Raw genomic sequence first — 27,865 nt, forward strand, 5'->3', positions numbered from 1 at the left:
TGCCGCGGCCCGGTCCCGGCTTGGGCAGCTCGGCGCCGCGCCCGCGCCGCTCTTCTGTCAGTGGGAGTGGCGGGCCGGCCCGCGGGCCGCCGAAGTCGGCGGTCGCCATTCCCGTGTCGCTGCGCCCGCGGGGGCCGCCCGAGCCGGCCACCATGCCGCTGGGCCTGAAGCCCACCTGCAGCGTCTGCAAGACCACGTCGTCCTCCATGTGGAAGAAGGGCCCGCAGGGGGAGATCCTCTGCCACCACTGCACAGGCCGGGGCGGCGCAGGCGGCGGGGGCTCCTGCCCGGGGGCGGCCGGCGGCACAGGGGGCGGCGGCGGCGGCACAGGGGGTGGCTTCAGCGCCGCGACCTTCGCCAGCACCTCGGCCGCCCCTCCGCAGAGCAACGGGGGCGGGGGCGGCAAGCAGGTGAGCCCCTGCGGCCCCTCCCGCGGGCGGAGGCCGAAGCGGCGCCCTCCCGGCAAACTGGGCCGGGCCGCCCCCTCCCGTCCGCGACAGGAAGGTCGTCGTTGGTTTGACCCCTTCTCAGCCCCTTTTCTCATGAGAAGTTAAGTCTAGAGAAGCAGGAAGAGGAAAAACCCCTCAGAAATCCCTCCCCTGTGATACTTTGGGTAGCACCCGGACATCTCAGGGTACTTACGTACGTTTACACAGAGATGTCTACAGGGTCACGGCTACTGGACCTCTTTCCCTGTTGATAAAGTTTTCTTTGTCATAATGTCATGTTATTAAGATTATCAGGTCATTTTCAGTAGTAACATAAGTGTTCCACGGCAGGAGGTGGCATACCACACCCATTCTCTGGCTTAGGAGAGTTGAGTTTTTAAGGAATTTTGTGTCATAAACGCAACCGATGGTCTTACCTTGGCGTAGACTGACTCCTCTTGCTGCCCGTTGCCCTTTTACAAGTAGTTCACACATTTTTTTGAAGTCTCTGGAGATGTTTGCCTGTGGCTCTCCCTTTTTAAATTAATCCAGTTTGTTTGATTATTACCCAGCATGAAAAGAAAAGTTGCACTCAATTTATTTTTAAATGTTCGTTTAAAGTGCATACTCTGGGATCCTTGTAAGATGGTTGTATCAGGACAGCAACCTTTCTACACTTTTTATTTCTCTTCTTTTTGTTCTTTGTTTATGTAACAGAGTAAGCAGGAAATTCACAGGAGGTCCGCTCGGCTCAGAAACACTAAATACAAATCTGCTCCAGCTGCTGAAAAGAAAGTTTCCACTAAAGGGAAAGGGAGAAGACATATTTTTAAATTAAAAAATGTAAGATGATTGTGGACAGTGTCTTGTACCGTAATTGTGGCATTGTGTGTAGTGTGACCAACCACCGCCTTCATCTCTCACCACTGAACTTGGACTCTGCGCTTGGCAGCTCTTCTGTAGCCTTCTGGGGACTGATCCAGGCTTTCAGAAAGGGAAGGAGCTCTTTTAGGAGGCTTACTGTTTTATAAAGTTAACGATATCCTCTTTTCCTTATTTTAGTTTTTCCCCCCCCTGGGGAACATAAAACATGATTCTAAAGGAAACCTAAATCTTGAGCACATTTTATTGGGTTCTCTATGCAAAAGATGAGATGGATTACAGTTCTTGGTGTGGGCATGGCATTTTTTTTCTTTTCTAAAGCTTTAAGTAAATAATAACACTGGAATTCATTCAGTTCCGTATTTGCTTGTTATATGGCCCCCCAAAAATGTTTCTTACTGATTTACAGTGATCAACTTGATGAATATGAATCAAAAGTTTTACTAAATCTTCTTTATCTCTTCTTTTATAAGAAAGTAGATCGTTGTAAGGTTTGTGCTGGGGTAACTGAAAGCTTATTTTTGATTTTGTAAATACAAGGGACAGTGGTCAAACACACTGGGCAAAGCATTCGATACTGTTTTTTGGTTTTTTTTTTAAGCCTCAATATGGTTCTCTGCTTTCAGACCAGAAATGCTTCACTCACCATTAGAGGCATTTTCTGAAGCTGGGTATATTCATTTAAAAACCTCAGAGAGGCCTTGCATTATTTTCTTGTGCAGATTGTGGATTCTTTTTCTTGAGAGTGCTAAGTTGCTTCAGTCATGTCCGACTCGTATGTAGATTGAAAATGAAAGTCATGTAAACCCCTCCAGTATTTAAGCAAAGGTGAGGGGGAACCCAGGACACCAAGATCTGTAATTTTGACAATATCCAAATGTGTTTTTATATGACCTTGCTGCTGCTGCTAAGTCGCTTCAATCGTGTCCGACTCTTTGCGACCCATAAACGGCAGCCCACCAGGCTCCCCCATTCTTGGGATTCTCCAGGCAAGAACACTGGAGTGGGTTGCCATTTCCTTCTCCAGTGCATGAAAGTGAAAGGTGAAAGTGAAGTCGCTCAGTCGTGTCTGACCCTCAGTGACCCCATGGACTGCAGCCTTCCAGGCTCCTCCGTCCATGGGATTTTCCAGGCAAGAGTACTGGAGTGGGGTGCCATTGTTGCTTCTAATTTATTAGGATTTTAATAAATTTGTTTTCTAAAATGTGATTATTGACTAGACAAAATATGTGAATACTTGATTATAGTTGTACACACTTAAACACCCTTTTCCTCTTATGTATGGTGGAATATGTTTTCTGAAAGTATTTTAATATCAATTTTTCTTGTAACCACTTTCTTCAAGGATGATATCAAGACATATTTGGGAAGGCCTAGTTACTGTGTCATGGCATAAAAGTGTGTATTATAGCTTAAGAAGAAATTTCGATGATGATTGAGTGGTGGCAAATTACTAGCAGCTCCCAAGAAAGCTTCCTTTGGTTCAGACTTGTTAGAAAACTAGTTCTGATGATATTATAGCTATAGTTAAGTTGAGATGGAAAATGTCTTTGAGGAGACTTGTTTGTTATTTCCACCTCTGTCATGCTCAGGCCATTAAAGCCACAGATACTTTTTAAAACTAGATTGTTACGTGCAGTAAAGCTCTGAGAAGGGTTCTGTTAGGTCTCAGCCACATGATCAGGAGCTTGTCCTTTAATTCTCAGCAATTTTTAAGCTAAAGGTAACGGAAATAACAGCAGAAATATTCAGACCATGCTTTGTCACAATGTTCAGAAGATTTTTATTTTTTTAACACTGCAGTTCTTGTCACCAAACAACTTTAGTATTTCTCAGATTACAGAACTCATATGTGGCTGGAAAAATGCCTATACACACTACACACACACACACACACAGACACACACACACACACTATGAATGTGCTAATATTTTTACTTCTGTTTTTTCATAGCCTATCAAAGCTCCTGAGTCCGTTTCCACCATAATCACTGCAGAATCAATCTTCTACAAGGTGAGCATCATAGTTATTGAAGGAAGATTTGAATGTATTGTATTTTTGTTGTTGTTTAGTCACTTATCCAACTCTTTTGTGACCCCATGGACTGTAACCTGCCACGCTCTGCCCATGAGATTTCCGAGGCAAGAGTACTGGAGTGGTTTGCTATTTGCTCCTCTAGTGGGTCTTCCCACCCCGGGACTGAAGCTCCATCTCCGGCATTGCAGGTGGATTCTTTACCCCTGAGCCACCTGGAAGGCATAATGTGGTACTAAAATTTTGGGTTAGTCTAAAGGTCTTCGCTACTCTGTATAAGGTATGATTGTGTTTTTTGTTCCTTTCTAAGCTCTTTTCCCCCATACATGGCTATTATATAACATCCAGAGCTGAGTGGGGAGAGGAAGTTGCCTATGGAAATACTATATGAGGATCTTAGGTATTTTTTAATGTAGATTATGGGAATTGTTTTTAAAATCCAAATGTGTGGTGTGGAGCCAGGGCAACGAGCCATCCTAGTGAACCTGACAACACTGACGGTTAAGGAGGGAGAGGAGAGATTTGGACAAATAGAGGATGGAGCCTGACACAGAGATGGGAGTGGGCACAGAGGTTCAAAAATGCCTTCAAGAAGTGAGAGGAGAAAGGCAGTAGTGGGGATTGGCTGCTCCTGGAAGTCCGTGGTGAGGGGGAGAGGTGAAGTTGTTTTGATAAAAGCACTGCTTTTCAAGACTGTACAGAGGTAGACTCCTGGGCTGGTATCGGCGCCTCCGCTGTGGTGCTGCCTTATGGAGCTTTTAGCAAGTCACTTAACTTTGTCCAGTGCAGTGGTTCTGGCGAAAAGAGTAGGGATTGTACTATTGTGATATACAATTATTTTTATAAACACATGTTTTCTCCAGCTGCAAGTCATCATGTGTATGTGAAATTTTTTTCATTCAAAATTGAAACAACTTTAGGGACTTCCCTGGTGGTTCATTGATTGAGAATCTGCCTTCCAGTGCAAGGGACCCGGGTTTGATCCCTGCTCAGGGAAATAAGATCCCATACGCCTAGGGGGCAGCTAAGCCAGTGAGCCACAGTTAGAGAGCCCATGTGCTGCAACTGCTGAGGCCACACACCACCATAAGAAGCCCTTTGGCTGCACAAGAGAGCCTGTGCACCACAGCTGGAGAAAGCCCACAGGCCCCAGTGAGGAGTGCACAGCAGCCAAACCCCAGCACAGCCAAAGACAGAAAAAAGAAACAGCTTTAGAATTGGCATCAATCACAACCATGTAAATGTCAACGCATCAGACCATCTCAAAGACCTTCTGTTGACCACTTAGAAAACTGTTGTTTTCATATTAAGGAAGTTTCAGTTCGCACCTGTAGTGTTGTTCTGTTTTTTTAAATATAGGCTTATCTTCTGTTTCTCCCAGGGAGTCTATTACCAAATTGGAGATGTTGTTTCTGTAATTGATGAACAAGATGGAAAACCCTACTATGCTCAGATCAGAGGTTTTATCCAGGACCAGTACTGTGAGAAGAGTGCAGCGCTGACGTGGCTCATTCCCACTCTCGCTAGCCCCAGGGACCAGTTCGACCCTGCGTCCTACATCGTGGGTGAGTTAGACAGGGACAGACAGGTTCTTGAACCAGTTTATTTTCCGTTATTATGTGAAACTATTCATCTGCTCAGGCTGCCATGACAAAATACAATAAACTGAATGGGCTAAACAACAGAATTTTTCTGTCTCACAGTTCTGGAGGCTGCAAGTCCAGGATCGAGGTGCTGTCAGGGTCGGTTTCTGGTGCGAGCTCTCTTCCTGGCTTGTGGACAGCCACTTTTTTGGTTGTGTCCTCACATGAGCTTTCCTCTGTGTGCATACACTCCTAGCGTCTCTTCCTCTTCTTATAAGGTCACCAATTCTATAGGATGAGAGCTGCATCCTTACAACTTCATTTACCCTTAATTACCTCTCTCAATGCCCTCTCTGCAAATGTTACTACATTAGGGATTAGGACTTCAGCAAATGAATTTGGGGGCATACAATTCAGTCCATAACAAAGAAGCATAAGTACAAAAAAGATAATTTTACAGAAAATATGAAATTTTATAAAGCTGGGGTTTGAGGCTATCAATTATTTTGAGTTATGGGGCAGCATGCACCTACTAAAAAGCTGTGTGGATAAGATTTTTCTGGGTGACCCAGGGTTAAACTCTATTAAAAGAATTTATTGCTCAAGAACTATATTATTTAGGTAACATACAAAAAGTTACTTAAAAATAATTTCTAGAGGAACTGTCATGGTTATGTTTCAACATCTTACACATTCTCAACATGTGTTCCTCTACATATCACACACGTCATCCTGGACCATTTGTAACCTGTTATATTGTTGTTGGTGGTTGAAATGGCAGCCACCGTACTCATTGATTTCAAGGCTGACCAAAGAATTGATTCTTGACATAGACTCACAGGAAGAAGTTGTTGATAAATAGAATTTTGAAAGTGTTTAGAGTTTTAAAATTACCCCCAAACTTTCCAGCCTTTCTGCAATGAGCATACATTACTTTTTCATTCTAAGAAAAAACACAAAAGGTATTTTTCCGAGAGAATGGAAGGACAAATAAAGTATAACTGTTATTCTCACCTGCGTGTCAAGTTTTGACACGTGGCCAAGCAGTTTTAGTCTTCTGCTTGTAAGTACATAGAAGAGTGAACTTTTATTTACCTGTCCCGTCAGATCCGATTGTCAGCAGAGGCAGTAATGTGCCTGAACCACCTCTTGGGCTTCTCTCTCACCTCCTCTTCCTAATGTTCTGAAGGAGACCATATATCATAAAGTTTCAGAGCCCAGACTCTGGAACTGGACTGTCTGGGTTCATAGGACTGCCACTTACTAGCTGTGTGATCTCAGGCAGTTTCCTTCATCTCTCTCGCCTCTTTCCCTCATGTAAAATGGGAATAATCATAGTACCTAACTCAGAGGGTTGCTGTGAGGATTCAAAGCATTGATGTATCTGTCAAGTATTTAGATCAGTGTTGACATATAGTAGCAGAGAAGGAAATGGCACCCCACTCCAGTACTCCTGCCTGGAAAATCCCATGGATGGAGGAGCCTGGTGAGCTACAGCCCATGGGGTTGCTGAGAGTCTGACATGACTGAGCGACTTCACTTTCACTTTTCACTTTCATGCATTGGAGAAGAAAATGGCAACCCACTCCAGTATTCTCGCCTAGAGAATCCCAGGGACAGGGGAGCCTGGTGGCCTGCCGTCTATGAGGTCGCACAGAGTCAGACACGACTCAGGTGACTTAGCAGCAGCAGCAGACATATAGAAGACATTATATAAGGCTAAATATCACTTTTAGAATCCTTTCTATATTGAGTTATATTTTGGAGAGAATACTGTCTTCCTTAAGCAGTTAAAAGCAGAAAAAAATGATAGGCAGTAACTTCAAAATAATATATATTTCAAGGGTTAATGTCAGGTTAGCACCAGACCAGTTTCTCGTAGTGTTTAGGAATTTTAATTTTTATGAAAATGATACATATCTTCAAAAATGTAAATTGTGGCTCCCTTCCAGGACCAGAGGAGGATCTTCCAAGGAAGATGGAATACTTGGAATTTGTCTGTCATGCACCTTCTGAATATTTCAAGTCACGTTCATCACCATTTCCCACAGTTCCCACCAGACCAGAGAAGGGCTATATATGGACTCATGTTGGACCTACTCCTGCAATAACTATAAAGGAAACAGTTGCCAACCATTTATAGTTTAAAAAGTAAACCTGGATTTCCAGTTCCCTTGTATCTGTACCACTGTAAGACATGCCACATGTTTCTTTAATGAAATTCTTGGATGGAAAAATGACTAATCACTAGCTTGTGTATTACTAGTCACTTAGAAAATTAAAAGAGATAGAAAAGAATTAAATATATTTTGAAATGAAGTATTACATACACATTAAGTGTGTATATCCTCCCAGGCAAATACTGTCATTTCCAGGGAGACTATTAGGAACAGGTAGTGTCTATTTTTCTCCTTAATTTATTTCTAGAAACTCATAAAATGGACTGTATTTTTCTATAAGAATAAAATATTAATTTAGATACAAATTTCTAACCAAGAGCTAAATCAAGTAAAATATAGCTGTGATCAACAATATCTCTCACAGTATCTCTTAAAAAAGCTTTATTTTATTATCTAGAAAATATATTAACAGACTGTTGACTGCTTTATTAAGGAAAGGGACTGGTGGATGATTTTTATTAGCCCAGGCATTTAAAAACTTTCCTCTAAGTCTTCTGTAGTAGGGAGAAATTCAGAATCATCTGGTTGATTTTAATAGAGCTGCTCTTCACTGCTCTGACCTACCTTCTCAGTCGGGACGAGGCTTCATCAAAATGTTAGGCTTATAGTGTGGACAGTTAGCTTCACTGAAGACACAGGAAATATGCTGTGTAGGCACCACAGAGCAGTAGTTTCTTGACCGCACCTAGGACTAACATTGGGCAGCCATAAAAATGATTAACAGGTCATTAGCATTGATATCTTTTAGGATTTGAAATAGCTCAACTGGAATCCCATCACCTCCACTAGCTTTGTTCGTAGTGATGCTTCCTAAGGCCCATTTGACTTCGCATTCCAGGATGTCTGGCTCTAGGTGAGTGATCACACCATCGTAATTATCTAAGTCCTGAGGATCTTTTTTGTATAGCTCTTCTGTGTATTCTTGCCACCTCTTTTTAATATCTTCTGCTTCTGTTTGGTCCATACCATTTCTGTCCTTTATTGTGCCCATCTTTGCATGAAAATTTGCCTTGGTGTCTCTGATTTTCTTGAAGAGATCTCTAGTCTTTCCCATTCTATTGTTTTCCTCTATTTCTTTGCATTGATCACTGAGGAAGGCTTTCTTATCTCTCCTTGCAATTCTTTGGAACTCTGCATTCAAATGGGTATATTCTGCATTCAAATGGGTTTATCTTTCCTTTTCTCCTTTGCCTTTCACTTCTCTTCTTTTCATAGCTGTTTGTAAGGCCTCCATTATGCCTTTTTGCATTTCTTTTTCTTGAGGAAGGTCTTGATCCCTGTCTCATGTACAATGTCACGAACCTCTGTCCATAGTTCTTCAGGCACTCTATCAGATCTAATCCCTTGAATCTATTTGTCACTTTCACTAAATAGTTGTAAGGTGTTTGATTTACGTCATACCTGAATAGTCTAGCAGTTTTCCCTAGTTTCTTAAATTTAAATCTGAATTTGGTATTAAGGAGTTCATGATCTGAGCAGCTCCTGGTCTTGTTTTTGCTGACTGTATAGAGTTGCTCCATCTTTGGCTGCAAAGAACATAATCAGTCTGATTTTCAGTATTGACCATCTGGTGTTGTCCATGTGTAGAGTCTTCTTTTGTGTTGTTGGAAGAGGGTGTTTGCCATGACCAGTGCGTTCTCTTGGCAAAACTCTGTTAGCCTTTGCCCTGCTTCATTCTGTACTTCAAGGCCAAATTTACCCATTACTCCAGCTATTTCTTGACTTCCTACTTTTGCATTCCAGTCTCCTATAATGAAAAGGATGTCTTTTGGGTGTTAGTTCTAGAAGGTCTTGTAGGTCTTCATAGAACTTTTCAACTTCAGCTTTTTCAGCATTATTGGTTGGGGCATAGACTTGGATTACCGTGATATTGAATGGTTTGCCTTGGAAATGAACAGAGATCATTCTGTCGTTTTTGAGATTGCATCCAAGTACTGCATTTCAGACTCTTGTTGACTGTGATGGCTACTCCATTTCTTCTAAGGGATTCTTGCCCACAGTAGTAGACATAATGGTCATCTGAGTTAAATTCACCATTTCCAGTCCATTTTAGTTTGCTGACATTCCTAAAATTTCGATGTTCACTCTTGCCATCTCCTGTTTGACCACTTCCAATTTGCCTTGATTCATGGACCTAACATTCCAGGTTCCTATGCAGTATTGCTCTTTACAGCATCGGACCTTGCTTCTGTCACCAGTCATATCCACAGCTGGGTGGTGTTTTGCTTTGTCTCTGTCTCTTCATTCTTTCTGGAGTTATTTCTCCACTGATCTCCAGTAGCATATTGGGCACCAACCAACCCAGGGAGTTCATCTTTCAGTGTCCTATCTTTTTGCCTTTTCATACTGTTCGTGAGGTTTTCAAGGGAAGAATACTGAAGTGGTTTGCCATTCCGTTCTCCAGTGGACCATGTTTTGTCAGAACCCTTGACCATGATCAGTAAATTTGGAAAACTCAGCAGTAGCCACAGGACTGGAAAAGGTCAGTTTTCATTCCAATCCCAAAAAAAGGAAATGCCAAAGAATGCTCAAACTACTGTGCAATTGCACTCATCTCACACACTAGCAAAGTAATGCTCAAAATTCTCCAAGCCTAGCTTCAACAGTACACGAACCGTGAACTTCCACATGTTCAAGCTGGATTTAGAAAAGGTGGAAGAACCAGAGATCAAATTGCCAACATCTGCTGGATCATCAAAAAAGGAAGAGAGCTCCAGAAAAACATCTACTTATGCTTTATTGACTATGCAAAGGCCTTTGACTGTGTGGATCACAACAAACTGGAAAATTCTTCTAGAGATGAAAATACCAGACCACCTGACCTGCCTCTTGAGAAACCTATATGCAGGTCAGGAAGCAACAGTTAGAACTGGACATGAAACAACATACTGGTTCCAAATAGGAAAAGGAGTATGTCAAGGCTGCATATTGTCACCCTGCTTATTTAACTTATATGCAGAGTACATCATGAGAAACGCTGGGCTGGAAGAAGCACAAGCTGGAATCAAGAATGCCTGGAGAAATATCAATATCCTCAGATATGCAGATGACACCACCCTTATGGCATAAGGTGAAGAAGAACTAAAGAGCCTCTTGAAAGAGGAGAGTGAAAAAGTTGGCTTAAAGCTCAACATTCAGAAAACTAAGATCATGGTATCCAGTCCTATCACTTCATGGCAAATAGATGGGGAACCAATAAAAACAGTGACAGATTTTATTTTTTGGGGCTCCAAAATCAGTGCAGATGGTGACTCAGCCATGAAATTAAAAGACGCTTGCTCCTTGGAATAAAAGTTATGAGCAACCTAGACAGCATGTTAAAAAACATAGACATTATTTTGCCAACAAAGGTCCATCTAGTCAAAGCTATGGTTTTTCCAGTAGTCATGTATGGATTTGAGAGTTGGAATATAAAGCAAGCTGAGCGCAGAAGAATTGATGCTTTTGAACTGTGGTGTTGGAGAAGACTCTTGAGAGTCCCTTGGACTGCAAGGAGATCCAACCAGTCCGTCCTAAAGGAGATCAGTCCTGGGTGTTCATTGGAAGGACTGATGCTGAAGCTGAAACTCCAATACTTTGGCCACTTGATGCAAAGAACGGACTCATTTGAAAAGAGCCTGATGCTGGGAAAGATTGAAGATGGGAAGACAATGGGATTCCAGAGGATGAGATGGTTGGATGGCATCACCGACTCAATGGACATGAGTTTGAGTAAACTCTGGGATATGGTGGTGGACAGGGAGGTCTGGCGGAGAAGGCAATGGCACCCCGCTATAGTACTCTTGCCTAGAAAATCCCAGGACGGGGGAGCTTGGTGGGCTGCCATCTAGGGGGTCGCACAGAGTCGGACAGAACTGAAGCGACTTAGCAGCAGCAGCAGGGAGGTCTGGCGTGCTGCAGTCCATGTGGTCACAAAGAGCTGGACACGTTGCAAAGAGTCAGACGCGTTGCAAAGAGTCAGACGGTGACTGAGCGACTGAGCATTGGTATCTAAAAACAAGTCCACCCCAAAGTTAAAGCCATCTGCTGTGGATTCATCATAACAGGCCTAAAACAGTGTTTGAGATTTAGAAGGTCAGGCACAGGAATTCTAGTCAGGATTCAGGGACAGATTTTACTTCAAGGGCAGGTCAGCTGCGTCAGGGAGCATCAGCTTCAAAGTGGGAGAAAGTGGGGTTTACATGTACTTGCCTCCTCTCCTCTTCTGAGCTGACCATTATTTCCCAGCCCCAGGAAAATTTACCAGAATCTAATTTAATTACAGTGATTTTGAATTGTAGCAGTTTTAACTGTTACCATTTTTATACACAGTTATGGTTTATTAGTTGGAAGAAAGTTATGATCTGTATATTGTAGATACATGGCTGTATGTTATAGTTAATCTCTCTTCACAAAAGTTGTTGTAAAATTGATTGTAAATACCATTGTAAATAACTAAATGCTAGTATTAAGAGTTGTGGATTAAAATGTGTTTTTCCCAATATATTGACTTTGAATTTATCTCATTCATTTGTTTCATGTAAATAAGGGTTTTCCGCCCCAAAATGGTGTAAGTAGAAGACACTAGTGTTGTTGTACTCGTGATTTGGTTGACAGATTTGTCGTCAATATGTAATAGATATTAGGATACTCAAAGAATGACTGATCAATAAAATGAATACAAAGTAAGGTATTTATTAAATGAAATATTTTTAAACCAGTGTATAAACTGACCATTTGTTTATAAATTGGTGGATACTTGTGTAGTATCTTTAGAATTAAGATTGAATTTTCATTTGCCTCCTTAGCAAACACCAATGGCTCCTATTACTCATAGTGTAGATCTGTGTCTCTCACCCTATAATGGAAGGTCTGCGCCGATGTGGCCCGCAGACCGTGTTCCCAGCCCCGTCGCCAAGGGGCTGAGAGACAAATGCAGGCTCCAGTTTGTCCTTGCTCTCGTTCCACGCCCATCTTCCCTCCAGACTGCCTGCCCTGGTGATGTTAGAGCCGAGCCCGGACACAGAAGCAGAAGCCTTACACAGGCTGTTGAGTGGGCTCCAGTCGTTGTGTAAGGTAATACTTCTGCAATAGTACGTGGCTCTGTAAATCCTGATACAGTTACGGAGACAGTGAAGGATAAAGCAAAGAACTGCTGTTTTTCATTACAACTATTTAGAATTCCTTGGCCTTTTAAAAAAAATCACTGTGTACGTGTATTATTTTGGTAAATTTCTTTTAATTGAAAAGTAAAGATGTCACAAAGGGAAAGATGAACACATTGGGTTATTAACATTTTTAATTCCTAACAATGTGTATATAAAACTTAAAAAAAACCTCTCTTTTTGTTTTTTCTTTCAGGAAGTGGGAATCATGAACCATTATTTCTCACTGAACATGACAGACTGGCTTGAAGTAATTACTCAATTACAGACAGCAGCTCCAATCAGCCTCAGCTTCTAGTGACAATATCGCTATTTGGAATTCCTCTCACTTCTGTGTTCCACCTGTTGTGGAAGGGAGCAAGTTTGACAAAAACACCTGTACCTTTAGTACTTCTCACCGTGGATAGGAAATGTGCAAGTTAAAAAGACCATCACTTTAAAGAACGAAGGTGCTGTTGGGGAAATATACAGTTCGAAAAAACTCTCAATTCAGATGTCTTCTCCAAAAAGGTAGTAGAGAAAGAAAACACTATTGACTGAGGGTTAAATTAGAACGCGCTGCTCCATCACAGGCATTTGGCTAAGGTCGCAAAAACAAAGGTCGCACAAAGACCCTTTTGTGCGGCCAGGCAGGTACAGTCGCTGTACACGTGTTCTCAGATAAACGGTAAGTGGTCCTCCGAGAACCACACGGCGCTGTTGGTCACATGCGGCTCTCGGTGAATTTCCCTGGTGAGTGGGGCGACCACCTCCTTAGCTGATCGACTTTCTGAGGGGTGAAAGGGGCACGCACGTCTGTATGACAGGAAGACTTGAGCAGTTTGCAGCACTGAAGTGTAGCTCCTCCTCTCCACAGAAGCTGGAGGATGGGGTGCCCTGGCCTGACAGTTACAGGTCAAAGGCATGGCTCCCAGGGCCCTGAGAGCGCAAACCTGACGAAGGCTTATTGCGTTTCTTAAAAATACATTTCAAAGAGTGTGAGAAAACACAAGTTTTCTAAGGTAAATACTCAGACCTAAAGGAAAATCCCTTGCCTTATTTTCGACAGAATTAAGCATCTTATTTTAAATTCCTGTTTGTCCTTAACAGTGCCCTAAATTTGGACGAGGGATACGTGGGCAGCTTCGTGACTCGGGTCTCACAGTGGGGCTGCATTTAGGACATGTTGGCGTCTGTCAGGGTTTCAAAACGGCGGCCACCTCAGGGCTGGGGAGAGGCCCAGGGCTGCGGCCCACCGTCCGCTCACCCGGGACCCTCGGGACCCCCACCATACTTGGTGGTCCTCATGGCTGTGGCTTTATTAACAGGACTAAGAGGTTCTGAACTACAAAGGCCAACACCATCATCTCTTGCTGAAGGAAAATTCATTTTCTATCCATTCTCCTCCATAGTCACTTGCCCGTACTTTTGTACCTAGCAAATTCACAAATATCACACTCGGATTATCCACGTTTTATATTTTAAGACTTATATGGATTTTGAGTATGTTTTTAGATTCCTTGTCCTCCCACGAATTTATACCAGTGAATCAGGAGCACATTACAATCCCCTGTGGAGGTTTAACAACTAAAAACAAAAAAATACAAAATGAAAAAGGAAACCCTGCTGGGAAGTTCTTGCAAGCAACTAAGTAAATCAGTGTCTGTGGGCGTGAGACTGGGACCCCATTAGGTTGCAAAGAATTTAGTAAAATTTAAGAAAAAAGCCAAAAAAATGTTTATAGTTCCAGCAGTGAGAACCACTTCTCAGGCTAGTTCTCTCTGTATATAAAATGCAGCTGATAAAGACTTCAGTTTCTACACCTGCCTTGGGGTAATTGAGGAAGCTCATCAAAGGCCTGTTTATACCAGTTAGCTTTGTTAAAAGCAACTAGTCCCCTGTCAGGGAACCCGATATACACTGAGCACTCTATACTACACTGCAGCTCCGCTGTGGCTCGTTTACCTGACCCTGGAGCTCGGGGCTTGCTCGCCTCCTAATGAAGCCCCCTGACCAATCAGGCTGTTTCCACATAGCCTCTAAGGCTGATGAAGCTCCTGCCAGGCATTTGTGAGGAGGCTGTGCTGCTGGGAGGTCCTGAATCCGTGGGTTGTTTTCCCTTGACCAAAGGACCCCCAAATCATTACTAAATTGCTTGAGTTTTGTCACTCGACAGTTTTGGTGAGGATACAGGTCCTGACAACTCATTGGAAAAGACCCTGATGCTGGGGAAGATCAAGGGCAGAAGGAGAAGGGGGCGTCAGAGGATGAGATGGCTCTATGGCATCCATGATGCAAAGAACATGAACCTGGGCAAACTCCAGGGTATGCTGAGGGACAGGGAGGCCTGGCTTGCTTCAGTCCATGGGGTGGCAAAGAGTCAGACACAACTGGGCGACTGAACAGCAACAACATGGGTCCTGAAGACAGCTACTGGAGATGTCAGGGGGCTCCCAAACTGTGGCGAAGGGAGCCCGGAAGCCCCTGATTTCACTGCCTCTTTGCCACTCTCCAGGCTGCTTAGTTTGCCTTCTGAGCTCTTCAAGTTTGTCTGGATCCTTCCTGGAGGACAATTTGAGTGTGAAAACCCCAGGTCTTGGGGGCGACGGCACTGGGACTCTGCGGCCAACCTGCTCCATAAGGTGAGCGCTTCAGGTAGGCCCTGCCAGGTCCTTGCCCCTAGCCTTGCTCTGTGATTGGTTCCTTCTGGGGCACCTGAGGGGTCATCTTGTGGGTCCCATCTGAGATAACCTTGTCTTTTTTTAAAGATAAATTTTCTGGGTAACAGAGGCAGAAGGGACGCTCAGCCTGGGTGCCCCACTGGGAAGAGCCGCCCGGCAAGACCTCGAGCCAGGTGGGGGCTTCTGCAGGTCCTGGGTGCAGACACTGTCCTGGTGGGCAGGAGAGGGTCTGGCTTCCCGAGGAGCTGGACGACTGGAGAGGACGGCTCTGGGGTGGCCGCAGCCCAGCCTGAGGCTCAGCTGAGTGGGGCACTCGGTGGTAGATGACTGCTTTCTCTTTGGTTGAGCCTGTGAGCAGAGGCCATGCTCGGGGCCGCACCCCCCAGCCCCTTGGCTCCCTGCCCCTCTCCCCTCCCGCCCGCAGGTGCCCACGGGTGCAGGCGAGCTGATGCACACACACACACACACACGGGCGGGGGCTGCCCCACCTCACCCCTCTCCTGGCCCTCTCCCCCAACAGCCAGCACGCTGGCCTCGCCGTCAGTATCAGTGCCCGTAACTCTGAAGGACGGGTGCGAACTGGCCTGTCTTGGGTTTACGTGTGCTATCGTTTGATGTATTTGGGCTAGTTTTTGTTTTTTTATTGTATGTTTAGAGTAATAAAGTCACACAGCAATTAAAAAAAAGACAGCCAGAAACACTAAGTCTGGTTGAATTGGGATCATTTCAACAAGGAATAATAATGGGAACCCTCAACCTAAAGGAAGCAAGATGGCAACTGTGAGGAGACTCGCGAAGCCTCAAGGTAAGTCCAAAGTGTAAACTGTTGTGGGACTTGCGCAAGTAAGTGGAGACAAGAAGTATCTGGTGGTTTCACCAGCTGGCACAATCTTGAGTAGATAGGCACAACTCAAAATATTTAAAGTCATTACAGCGTCCACCACTGTAAAAGAAATCTCAGAAAAAAACAACAGATCTGTTACCAGTGGAAAGTGCGAAGCCGGCACGGCAAAGTCGCAGGCAGAGCTGGTAGAGCTCTGGCCGCCTAAGACCCCTGTGCCGTGGTAAGCTGGTCACGAGTGGGCTGGACTGATGCCTGTCACCTGCCAGGCTCAAGAAATTTTCCATGGAACTAACAAGGTGCACTGTGGAACAACGCACGGTTTGAGAGACCCAGGTGTAGCTAAAGCAGTGGAGTCCTCAGTCTCAGAACTGAGCTCCCACCTCGCAGCACAGCTGCCTGATCTGCATCTAAGAACTGTGGCCCCAGAGGCTGTAAGTACATAATCGGCAGCATCTTGCTGAGACAGCCTGGAACTACAGTGGCTGTCCTGGGGAGCCTCCCCACCGCATGAGATGTTTCATTTAAGAAGGGCGATTGAAAGCAGTGTTTCCCCAAGAGAATGTGATACTTATTTGTTTACTTTAAAAAATGTTTCTAAACTGAGTTATACCTGACACACATTAGTTTCAGGCATACAGCATCAGCGACTCGCTTTTGTGTGCATCACAGAATGATCGCCACAATAAGTCTAGTTAGTATGTCGCCATACGTAGTTACAGACTTTTCTTGTGAGGAAAAGTTTTAACAACTTGTCAGATGTACAATGCAGTGTTATTAATTACAGCCACCATGCTGTGTGTGCATCATATCCCCATGACTGACAGCTGGGAGTTTGTACCTTTTGACTTGACCCATTTCGCCCCCTGTCCACTCCCTGTCTCCACCTCTTGCAATTACCAATTCATTCTCTGTATATGAGGTCGTGTTTATATTACTATTTTTTTTAGATTCTCCACATAAGTGAAACTGTATGGTTTTATTTCTCTGACTTATTTCACTTAGCATAATGCCCTCAAGGTCCATCTATCTTGCTGCAAATTATAAGATTTAAATCTTTTTAGTTATTTAAATCTTTTCAGAAGGCTGGTTAATATTGTGCACATGTACTGCCATTTCTTTATGCATTCACCCATCAATGGACACAGGTTGTTTCCACAACTCGGCTCTTGTAAATAATGCTGCAGTGAACACCGTGGTGCTTGTATATTTTTGAGTTAGTGTTTCTTGTTTTCTCTGGACAAAGACCCAGAAATGGGAATGCTGGATCGTACGGTAGTTCTGTTTTTAGCTTTTTTAGAAGCCTTTGTACTGTTTTCTGTGGTGGCTGGATGCATTTACATTTCCATCCACAGTGCACAAGGGCTCCATTTTCTCCACACCCTTGCCAGCATTTTTCATTTCTTGTGCTTCTGATAACAGCCATTCTAACAGATGTGAGTGGTCATCTGGTCGTGTCTTTGATTTGCATTGCCCTGATCTGTGATGTTGAGCATCCTTCCGCGTACCTGTTGGCCATCTGTATGTCTTCTTTGAAAAAAATGTCCAGGTCCTCGGCTCATTTTCTAGATTATTTTATTATTTTTGCTGTCGAGTTGAATGAGTTCTTAGTATATTTTGGATATTAATCCTTTATCATAAATATTATTTGCAAGTATTGTCTGATACTGGTAGTTTACCTTTTCATTTTGCTGAAGTTTATTTTTGCTTTTGTTGCCTTTGCTTATGGTTTTAATTCAAAAAAATTGTCACCGGGACCTGTGTCAAGGAGATCACCCACTATTTCTTCTAGGAGTTCTATGATTTTGGGTCTTGCATTTCAGTCTTTAATCCACTTTGAGTTAAACTTTGTGTGTGGTGCAAGATAATGTTCCAGTTCCATTTGTTTGCGTGTGGCTGTCTGGTTTTCCCAGTACCATTTACTGAAGATACTGTCCTTTCACGATGGCATGTTCTTGGCTTTGTCGTAAATTGACCATAAATATGTGGGTTTGTTTCTGGGCTCTCTGTTAGGTTCCATTGATCTATATGTCTGTCTTTATGGCAGTACCATTACTGTTTTGATTACTATATTATAGTTTTAAATCCGAGAGTATGATGCCTCTAGATGAGTTTAAGATCCTTTGGTTTTTTGAAGTCTTTTGTGGTTTCATATAAGTTATAGGATTGCTTGTTCTACTTCTGTGAAAAATGCCATTGGAATTTTGATAGGGATTGCATTGAATGTGTTGATTGCTTTGCACTCTATCAGATCTACTTCCTTGAATCTATTTGTCACTTCCACTGTATAATCATAAGGGATTTCATTTAGGTCATACCTGAACGACCTAGTGGTTTTCCCTACTTGCATCAATTTAGGTCTGAATTTTGCAATAAGGAACTCATGATCTGAGCCACAGATAGTTCCCGAGTTGTCTTCTGGCTGACTGCATAGAGCTTCTCCATCTTCAGCTGCAAAGAACATAATCAATCTGATTTCAGTATTAACCATCTGGTGATATCCATGGATAGAGTTGTTTCTTGTGTTGGTGGAAGATGGTGTTTCCTATGACCAGTGCGTTTTCTCGGCAAACTGTTAACCTTTGCTGTTCTTCATTTTGTACGCCAAGGCCAAACTTGCCTGTTATTCCAGGTGTCTCTTGACTTCCTACTTTTGCCTTCCAGTCCCCTGTAATGAAAAGTACATCTTTTTTGGTGTTAGTGCTAGAAGGTCTTGCAGGTCTTCATAGAACAGTTGAACTTCAGCGTCTTCGGCACTGGCGGTTGGGGCACCGACGATCACTGTGACAGTGGATGGTGTGCCGTGGAAACTGAGATCCTTCCGTCGTTTTTGAGATTACGCCCAGGTACTGCGTTTCGGACTCTCCTTGTTGATTATGATGGCTAATCCATTTCTTCTAAGGGATTCTTGCCCACAGTAGTAGATATAATGGTCATTTGAGTTAAATTCACCCATTCCAGTCCATTTTAGTTCACTGATTCCTAAAATGTTGATGTTCGGTCTTGGCATCTTCAGTTTGACCACTTCTAATTTGCCTTGATTCATGGAACTAAGATTCCAGGTTCCTATGCAATATTGTTTTTTAGAGCATCGGACTTGATTTTCGCCATCACACATCCACAAGTGGGCGTTCTTTCTGCTTTGGCTCAGCCTCTTCATTCCTTCTGGAGCTGTTTCTCTGCTCTTCCCAGTAGCATATTGGCCTATTGGCCACCTACCAACCGGGGGGGGGGGTTCGTCTTTCAGTGTCGAATCTTTTTGATTCAGTTAATAATAATATATCCATTATTTTGAAGATTATTTTCCCATATAGGTTATTACATAGTATTGAGTTGAGTTCTCTGTGCTATGGTATCTGCTATACCATAGATCCTTGTTTATTATATATTTTATATATAATAGTATATATGTTAACCCTAAATTCCTAATTTATTCCTCTCCCCACCTTTCCCTCTTGATAACCATAAGTTTTTTGTTTTCTAAGTCTGTGACTCTTTTCATAAATAAGTTGATTTGCATCACATTTTTAGATTCCACATATAAGTGATATCATATGATATTTATCTTTGACTTATTTTGCTTTCTATGATAATCTCTAGGTCCATCAGTTCAGTTCAGTTGCTCAGTCGTATCCAACTCTTTGCAACCCCATGGACTGCAGCATGCCAGGCTTCCCTCCATCACCAACACCTAGAGCTTACTCAAACTCAGGTCCATCAAGTTGGTGATGCCATCCAACTATCTCATCCTCTGTCATCCCCTTCTCCTCCTGCCTTCAACCTTTCCCAGCATCAGGGTCTTTTCCAATGAGTCAGTTCTTCGCATCAAGTGGCCAAAGTATTGGAGTTTCAGCTTCAACATCAGTCCTTCCAATGAACACCCAGGACTGATCCTTAGGATGGACTGGTTGGATCTCCTTGCAGTCCAAGGGACACTCAGGAGTCTCCTCCAACACCACAGTTCAAAAGCATTAATTCTTCTGTGCTCAGCTTTCTTTATAGTTCAACTCTTACATCCATACATGACCACTGGAAAAACTAGAGCCTTGTATGGATGTGAGAGTTGGACTGTGAAGAAGGCTGAGCACTGAAGAATTGATTCTTTTGAACTGTGGTGTTGGAGAAGACTCTTGAGAGTCCCTTGGACTGCAAGGAGATCCAACCAGTCCATTCTGAAGATCAGCCCTGGGATTTCTTTGGAAGGAATGATGCTAAAGCGGAAACTCCAGTACTTTGGCCACCTCATGCGAAGAGTTGACTCATTGGAAAAGACTCTGATGCTGGGAGGGATTGGGGGCTGGAGGAGAAAGGGATCACAGAGGATGAGATGGCTGGATGGCATCACTGACTCGATGGACGTGAGTCTGAGAGAACTCCAGGAGTTGGTGATGGACAGGGAGGCCTGGCCTGCTGTGATTCATGGGGTTGCAAAGAGTCGGACATGACTGAGCGACTGAACTGAACTGACTAGATGGACCTTTGTTGGCAAAGTAATGTCTCTGCTTTTGAATATGCTGTCTAGGTTGGTCATAACTCTTCTTCCATCATGTTGCTAGAAATGCCATTGTCTTATTCTTTTTTATAGCTGAGTGATATTCCTCTGTATGTATATATCACACCTTCTGTATCCATTGCTCTGTTGATAAGACATTTAGGTTGCTTCCTTTCTTGGCTGTTGTAAATAGTGCTGCAATGAACATTGAGGGACATGTATCTTTTCGAAGTATGGTTTTCTCCAGATATAGCCCAGGTGTGGGATTGCTAGATCATATGGTAGTTCTATTTTTAGTTTTTTAAGGAACTTCCATACTCTTCTCTGTAGTGGCTGTACCAATTCATTCCCGCTAACAGCGTAAAAGGGTTCTCTTTTCATTTTATTTTTGCATATGCTCTTAGAGAATGTTCTCATTTCATTCTATTACACATAGCTGGCCCATTTTCCAACACCACTTATTGAAGACACTGTCTTTTGTCTGTTGTATATTCTTGCCTCCTTTGTCATAGAGCAGGTGACCATTAGTGTGTGGGCTTATCTCTGGGCTTCCTATTCTGTTCCATTGATCTATATTTTTGTTTTTGTGCCAAATTCTGGCACGAAAACAGGAGTTTGATCCCATAGTTTACTGGATGGCATTATTCATTGAGTTCACAGCCATTTTAGATCTCTTATGAAAAAGTTAGGTATTTGTCAGGAAGCATTTAACAGGAGGCTTCTTGTGTGCTGTTTTGGATCTGTCATGAATCCTCTGTTCCTTATTAATTCCTGAATATTCAGGAATTAAGAGGGGTGGCAAACCGCTCCGACTGAGGAATGCGTGCATTTCCTTCATTAGTTTCACCATAAGGTGATAAGTAACTATTTACAACCCTCTTCCTTTTTATGAACCATAGGGTAAAAGTGATTATTTACAACCCTCTCTCTTTGATATGGATTGCCTTATGTTTCCTTGATAAATTGTAAGTCTGGCTTTTGATCTTTATCTTTGCTGAATGAAGCTACCTTGTAAGACAGTATATATACCCACACTATGTTGAATAAAACACCCTTGTTCCATCAGAGCTTGGGTCCCCGTGTCTTTCTCTCTCTTTCCAGCTAATTCTCTGGAGTGTAGAAACGCGTCATGCTCTCCCGCCCAGGCTTCTAAGACCCTCTCGAGAAGGTGAACTGTGACTTCACCCCCTCGAGAGAGCGCCCAGTGCCTTCATGAGCAACACAAGCCCTGTATCAAGGGCTTTATTGGTTTTCTGCATAAACCAAGGAATATCAGCCTCTTTCTTTTACTTTCTTATTGTCGACTCTGGACCACCAGGTTCCGGTCCATTAAAGGACCTCAACAGGTATTGATTGGAAAAGAGTTGAATTCCTGGTAATTGGGATGTGGACACATGGAAGAAACTGGAGTCCCTTTTATCCCCAGCCTTTTGAAATCTTGCTTGATAGTGGCCCAGCTGGTGTCCCTTGCTTGAATACCCAAATCACCTCCATCTGCATGGGATCAGCCTTGTAAAAGGAAGCTCCTTCTATTGTCCTGTCCCTACATGCCCCAGGGAGACAATAATAAGTCAGTGTAGAAGGAGAAGGCTCAGACAAGAACTACGTATTTTTCTTTTTTATGCAAAATCTAAAGAATATATTTGGAGGTAGAGACCTTGGGTGCTAGGCTAAGAAGCACTCATGTCTGACTCTTTGTGACCCTATGGACTACAGCCTGCCAGGCCCCTCTGTCCATGGGATTCTCCAGGCAAGAATACTGGAGTGGGTAGCCATGTGTTCCTCCAGGGGATCTTCCTAATCCAGGGATCAAACCCTAGTCTCTTAGGTCTCCTGCATTTGCAGGCAGGTGCTTTACTGCTAGAGCAACCTGGGAAGCCAGGTTCAGTCAGTTCAGTCGCTCAGTCATGTCTGACTCTTTGTGACCCCATGAACCACAGCACGCCAGGCCTCCCTGTCCATCACCAACTCCCAGAGTTTACTCAAACTCATGTCCATTGAGTCGGTGATGCCATCCAACCACCTCATCCTCTGTCATCCCCTTCTCCTCCCGCCTTCAATCTTTCCCAGCATCAGGGTCTTTTCAAATGAGTCAGTTCTTCACATTAGGTAGCCAAAGTATTAGTTTCAGCTTCAGCATTAGTCCTTCTTAGGAATATTCAGGGCTCATCACCTTTAGGATGGACTGGTTGGATCTCCTTGCAGTCCAAGGGACTCTCAAGAGTCTTCTCCAACACCACAGTTCAAAAGCATCAATTACTTGACGCTCACCTTTCTTTATAGTCCAACTCTCACATCCATACATGACTACTGGGAAAACTATAGCTTTGACTAGACAGACCTTTGTTAACAAAGTAGTGTCTCTGTATTTTTAATATTGCTGTCTAGGTTGATCGTAACTTTTCTTCCAAGGAGCAAGCATCTTTTAATTTCATGACTGCAGTCACCATATGCAGTGATGGGACCAGAGGCCATGATCTTAGTTTTCTGAACTAAGCCAACTTTAAGCTTTAAGCCAACTTTAAGCTTTAAGCCAACTTTTTCACTCTCCTTTCACTTTCATCAAGAGGCTCTTTAGTTCTTCTTCACTTTCTGCCATAAGGGTGGTGTCATCTGCATTATCTGAGGTTACTGATGTTTCTCCCGGCAATCTGGATTCCAGCTTGTGCTTCTTCCAGCCCAGCATTTCTTTCACGGACTCACCACACACTCTCACACTATTACACTATGCCTTACGGCATTTGCTCCTGATCACAAAACTCACTTTATAGTGAATTCCCTAGACTGAACGTAAATTCCTCTCACCCAGAAACAGCTGGGCTTCTGGGGAGATAACTGACTGTGAAGTTGGAGTTGCTTTCTGCAAGATGCAGTACACAGTATACATACTGTGAACCAGTGCCCATGGCCTTAACAGAAGGCGCTAAGGAGCTGGGAACCGAAGTGCGAGGGAGAATGACATGTCTCAGTTAATTCCTAGTGACTCAAACATCTTTGCTTGCCTTTCTTGTGATTCTGGGCTTTGTGGATTTAGAGGTAAGCAAAGGAGGCATGCTTCTGGGAGGGGAACATAGTGATGATTCCGGTGGTTTGAAAGGGGAGGATTTACAGTGTTGGCTGAGTCAATACGAAGCTGATGCTATACAGTGGGTGATGGGAGAAGAACGGCTGGAAACTTCTGATACTGAGTGTGCATGGTTAATTTAATGGAGAACACCTGCAATCTTAGGTCACCAAAGGCAAAGATGGAAATGACAGCTTAGACCACCCTACTTATAAAGGCCTCTAATCCACTAAATGTTAGCTGCTCAGTTGTGTCCTCCTCTTTGTGATGCCATGGACTGTACCCCACCAGGGTTCTCTGTCCATGGGATTCTCCAGGCAAGAATACTGGAGTGGGGTGCCATTCCCTTCTCCAGGGGTTTTTCTCCAAGCCAGGGATTGAACCCAGGTCTCGCACATTGCAGGCAGATAGATTCTTTACCAGCTGAGCCACCAGGGAAGCTTCTAATCTACTAACGTGAGGGAGGAAGTCAGAGGAACATGGAATAAATAATGGAAGAGAGAAATAAAATCTATCAGTCATGACCAAATGACTAGTTGCAAGAAGGGCAGTGGTTACAGCCGATACATTTCTGTTTGCTCCGTTATGTGTTTATTTGCATATTCTACTGACCTTTGTCCTTTGCCCTTACCACATTATGCTATACAGCTTGTGCTGATGGTAGTGACATTACAGTTAGTTCACAGATCAGAGCACGGCAGGATGGGTTTGTCACGGAGCTGGCGGGGAGGACTGCACATCATTCAAGCTCCTGGCCTTGCAGCTGCATGTAGTATGTTAGGGGATGTCGTTTCACTTCTCATTGAAGGAACAACTCAATTTATTTAAACTGTGTGCAAATTCTACATTTTCAGATAAAAAGAACAGATCATTGGATCAGTAGATAACTGAATTTTTTATTTCCAAAATAATCAAGGTGCTAAGCATAAAAGTTATCAAATGAAAGATGTTGAATATGCAACCGTGAATTCTAAGAAATGTATTTAATTACTTTCTCTCTTCTTCAAAGGAGAAAAAAATCAGTTATTCCATGTGGCCAATATTATTTCAGTAAGAATTTGCATATATATAGGAAATAAAATACAGAATCTATTTATAATAGATATTATAAATATCTCTATTTTAAAGTATTACTGTCAAATAATCCTGATCATTAGATAACAGGTTTACCAATCTTTGTTTTTATAGATTAACAAGTTAAATTAAAAAGACATGTACAGACATCATTTTCAGTGTTACAACACAGGGACAAACACCACACACACACACACACACGCAGAATCAGAAGCATAGTTTATGCCAGGGTTACTTTCTGTCCAGGTCGAAACACTGTTCCACTTTGATTTTTTCTCTTCTTTGGATTTTGAAAGCTTTCATACCTTTAAAAAAAAAAAAAAAGATAACATTTAATACTTAAAAATGCTGAACTTACAAAACATAAAACAATGGATTGCTGCAAACAAGTTTTTAAGAAACAAAAGACAGTTCTTATAAAAGTTCTTATAAGAGTTTTTAAAAGTTGAACACTCCAACAGAAAAGGAACAACGAGGCAAGTTAGAAAAGAGAAAATACAAATGACAATGATTAAAGGCTATACTGTAATCAGAGAAATGTAAAAATTTTAAGATGTATACAGCTTTTCTCGAAATTGGCCAAGTTTCAGTTCAGTTCAGTCGCTCAGTCGTGTCCGACTCTTTGCGACCCCATGAATCGCAGCACGCCAGGCCTCCCTGTCCATCACCAACTCCCGGAGTTCACCCAGACTCACGTCCATTGAGTCAATGATGCCATCCAGCCATCTCATCCTCTGTTGCCCCTTCTCCTCCTGCCCCTAATCCCTCCCAGCATCAGAGTCTTTTACAATGAGTCAACACTTTGCATGAGGTGGCCAAGTTTAGAGAGAGACTAAAATATTTAACTTAGGGTATGGTGAAGCTGGTACTATAACTATATTGCTATTGCTACATACATTTCTGAAAGACAATTTGGCAGTAGATTTCGAAAGCATTAAAAAAAACTGTGAGTAAACTGATGCGACAATTCTACTTCTATCCCAGTGAAATAATTAAGGATATGTGCAAACAGAGGTAAGAGAACGTTTATCACATTGCTCATAGTGAAAACCTGGATGCAACTTATATGTCCAAAAACTGGATGTTACGCCATAGCTGTACTATATAAATGACAAAATAGTAAACTTATTTAAAATGTGAAAGAATGTTAAAGATGTGTGGATGGACGGACGACTACTATACAGCAATATGTGCAGAGTGTCTTATTTTAGTAACAGAAAACATAAGCATACAAATAAATAAGATTTGGGAGGTAATGAGGTTTAGGGAAACTGCTTTTTTTTTTTCCCCTTTGTTTTCTGATTTTTCTACAATAAGCACATATTTTGTTGAAGGGGAGCAGAATATGGCCCCCTAGTGAACCACTTTGGCACATGGGTTATTTTGAAAAAATTTCTTGAAGGAAATCAAGACCCAGCAGACCCAGGAAAGCCTTTTACCTCTCCCTTAACTGCCTTAAATAACTGAGACTGGGGCCTGCACCAGACAGAGCCTCTACCAGACATAACTTTTTTTATCTGTGTGGCGGGGAGAACGTCTGCTCGTCTCATCTCCTTGTGAACTGCCCTCCTCACCTCTGAAGCTTCAGGCCCCATCCCTTCCCTCAGTTCAGGACACTACAGAGGCCTCAGCTCATTGACCGCCAATGAGTCTTGTTTTTATGGGGTTCCTGTAGCTACAAAATTAGTTTATCACCTGTTAACATCTTATGTCAGTCAATTATAGAGAAGCCAAAGAACCGAGAAGGGAAAGTTTTGCTACCCCTGCAGTTTGGTGCATATGGAGGCCTCCCATCGCTGCAGGTGGGAGATCCTGGGACCTCTGACAAGAGCCAGTCAAGGGCCAGAATCCTTACCATGTCAGTGTCCTGGGTCTCTGCCTGCAGGTTCAGTGGAAGTGAGAGTGGGGAGAGTCCTTTTCTAAATTCAGAAGCAGGAGAAAAATTTTTGTGTGAACTAGTGCCTTAGCTACAGCAACTCTGGAAAAGATATCTTCTGAGTACTCTTGTTTTCTGTTGATCCAATTCTCCCCAAACACAGCTGTTGTTTGCTTCCGTCTGGCTTCTGTGTCACTTCTCATGAGGAAGAAAACCAAGGAGTGGAAACGCAGTGTGTGCTGTGTGCCTAGTCGCTTAGTTGTGTCCAACTCTTTGCAACCCCATGGGCTTAGCCCACCAGGCTCCTCTGTCCATGGGGATTCTCCAGGCAAGAGTACTGGAATAGTTGCCATGCTCTCTTCCAGGGGATCTTCCCGACCCAGGGATCAAGCCAGGGTCTCCTGCATTGCAGATGGATTCTTTACCAGCTGAGCCGCCAGGGATAGGTTCTAATTTATGCCCATTGTTCGAGCCCACTGGCCTCAGAGACTGGTGACTTCATGGTTCTAATAGATGTGCATTTGTTTAGACACACTGCAGTGGGTCCCCTTTATTTAAACAGGTGAGGTTTCCCCTTGTTCTATGTCTTGAGAGCTTGGCTTTGTGACTGGTATGGGCTTGTGACTCTCTGAGGCTTAATCAGCGAGAAGCCAGCCAGAAGATTAACTATCAGCTTGAATCTGATGGGCATCAAGAAAACTCAGGATCTGAGACAAGAAGTGATAAGCAGCAATCTCTTTGTCCAGCTGTGCCACCTCTTAGGGAGTTGGCTTTAAGGTGTCCCAGCCCACAGGGGCCTTTGTTGGCTCAAGCTTCACTGTCTTCTTGGTGCAGGGAAGCCCCGCTCCAGGAGCTCCTGTGGGTGCAGCGAAGGGCAGGTCTGCAACTGGCGGCATCACGCACTCTGGTGGGAGACGGGAGACTCCATCTTCACTGCCCCATTCTCACTGCCTGTGACCACGAAGCACTTTGCTTTCTTTGGCTAGTTCTGTGAGTAAACTTTGTGGATCTTCTGAAACCTACATCCTTTGCACTCTTTTTGAACACTTCTTATGGTCATTCATGGTTAAGCCATAAAAAGGGTTGCAGGTTACAGTCACCATTAAGACCCTATCTGTCAGTGGCCAGATGGATCCTTTAAGCTGGAGAAAACTTATGTTTTTTGAAAAACACATGAAGAGCACTAATGCTAAACAAGTATCTTATGCTGCCTATGGAAAGACGACAGTAAAAAGACACAAAGGGGTACAACAGCCAGCCTTGGGGTTGCATACGTCTACAGGTCTTTCTCTTTCTGACCTGTTTCACCTAGTATGATAATCTCCAGGTTCATCCATGTTGCTGCAAATGCAATTATTTCACTTTTTTTGGCTAAGTAATATTCCGGGGTGTGTGTGTATACACACACACACATATATACACACACACACACGGCAACTTCTTTATCCACTCATCTGTCAATGGACATTGAGGTTGTTTCCATGTCTCAGCTCAGAGAAGCAAAAAGCAAAGGAGAAAAGGAAAGATATATCCATTTGAATGCAGACTTCCAAAGAACAGCAAGGAGAGATAAGAAAGCCTTCCTCAGTGATCAGTGCAAAGAAAT

At 43.2% G+C, this 27,865-nt stretch overlaps 3 protein-coding genes across 9 annotated transcripts in view; 1 reads left to right on the top strand and 2 right to left on the bottom strand.

Moving 5' to 3' along the window:
- LOC129658874 (protein lifeguard 2-like) overlaps positions 1-930 on the bottom strand; it is a 38,300-nt gene extending 37,370 nt beyond the window's left edge. Inside the window, exon 1 of the mRNA XM_055589715.1 lies at positions 866-930. The gene's annotated coding sequence lies outside the window, so the exon portion shown is untranslated. The remainder of the gene's footprint in view (positions 1-865) is intronic.
- Positions 1-27,764, top strand: GATAD1 (GATA zinc finger domain containing 1). Of its 6 annotated transcripts, XR_008717551.1 has the most exons (9): positions 1-410; positions 1,146-1,271; positions 3,265-3,324; positions 4,727-4,910; positions 12,449-14,556; positions 14,747-14,873; positions 15,000-15,085; positions 15,568-15,717; positions 27,094-27,761. XR_008717551.1 is itself a non-coding variant. In XM_055589712.1 (5 exons), the coding sequence occupies exons 1-5, from the start codon at positions 153-155 to the stop codon at positions 7,069-7,071; spliced, it is 819 nt and encodes a 272-aa protein (XP_055445687.1). In that variant the 5' UTR covers positions 13-152; the 3' UTR covers positions 7,072-11,779. The 6 variants fall into 6 exon arrangements, 2 of the variants coding, with proteins under 2 accessions (XP_055445688.1, XP_055445687.1); XR_008717550.1 differs by having other exon boundaries at positions 14,747-15,085; positions 27,094-27,762; XR_008717548.1 differs by having other exon boundaries at positions 12,449-14,873; positions 15,000-15,717; positions 27,094-27,764.
- The window catches only part of PEX1 (peroxisomal biogenesis factor 1), a 77,301-nt gene continuing 73,621 nt past the window's right edge, over positions 24,186-27,865 (bottom strand). For both annotated transcript variants that reach the window (XM_055589707.1, XM_055589708.1), the window contains one exon: positions 24,186-24,688. In XM_055589707.1, coding sequence (XP_055445682.1) covers positions 24,604-24,688 — 85 coding nt within the window. In that variant the 3' untranslated portion in view covers positions 24,186-24,603. The remainder of the gene's footprint in view (positions 24,689-27,865) is intronic.

The sequence above is a fragment of the Bubalus kerabau genome, chromosome 8 (genome assembly GCF_029407905.1).
Source record: "Bubalus kerabau isolate K-KA32 ecotype Philippines breed swamp buffalo chromosome 8, PCC_UOA_SB_1v2, whole genome shotgun sequence".
Lineage (NCBI taxonomy): Eukaryota > Metazoa > Chordata > Mammalia > Artiodactyla > Bovidae > Bubalus > Bubalus kerabau.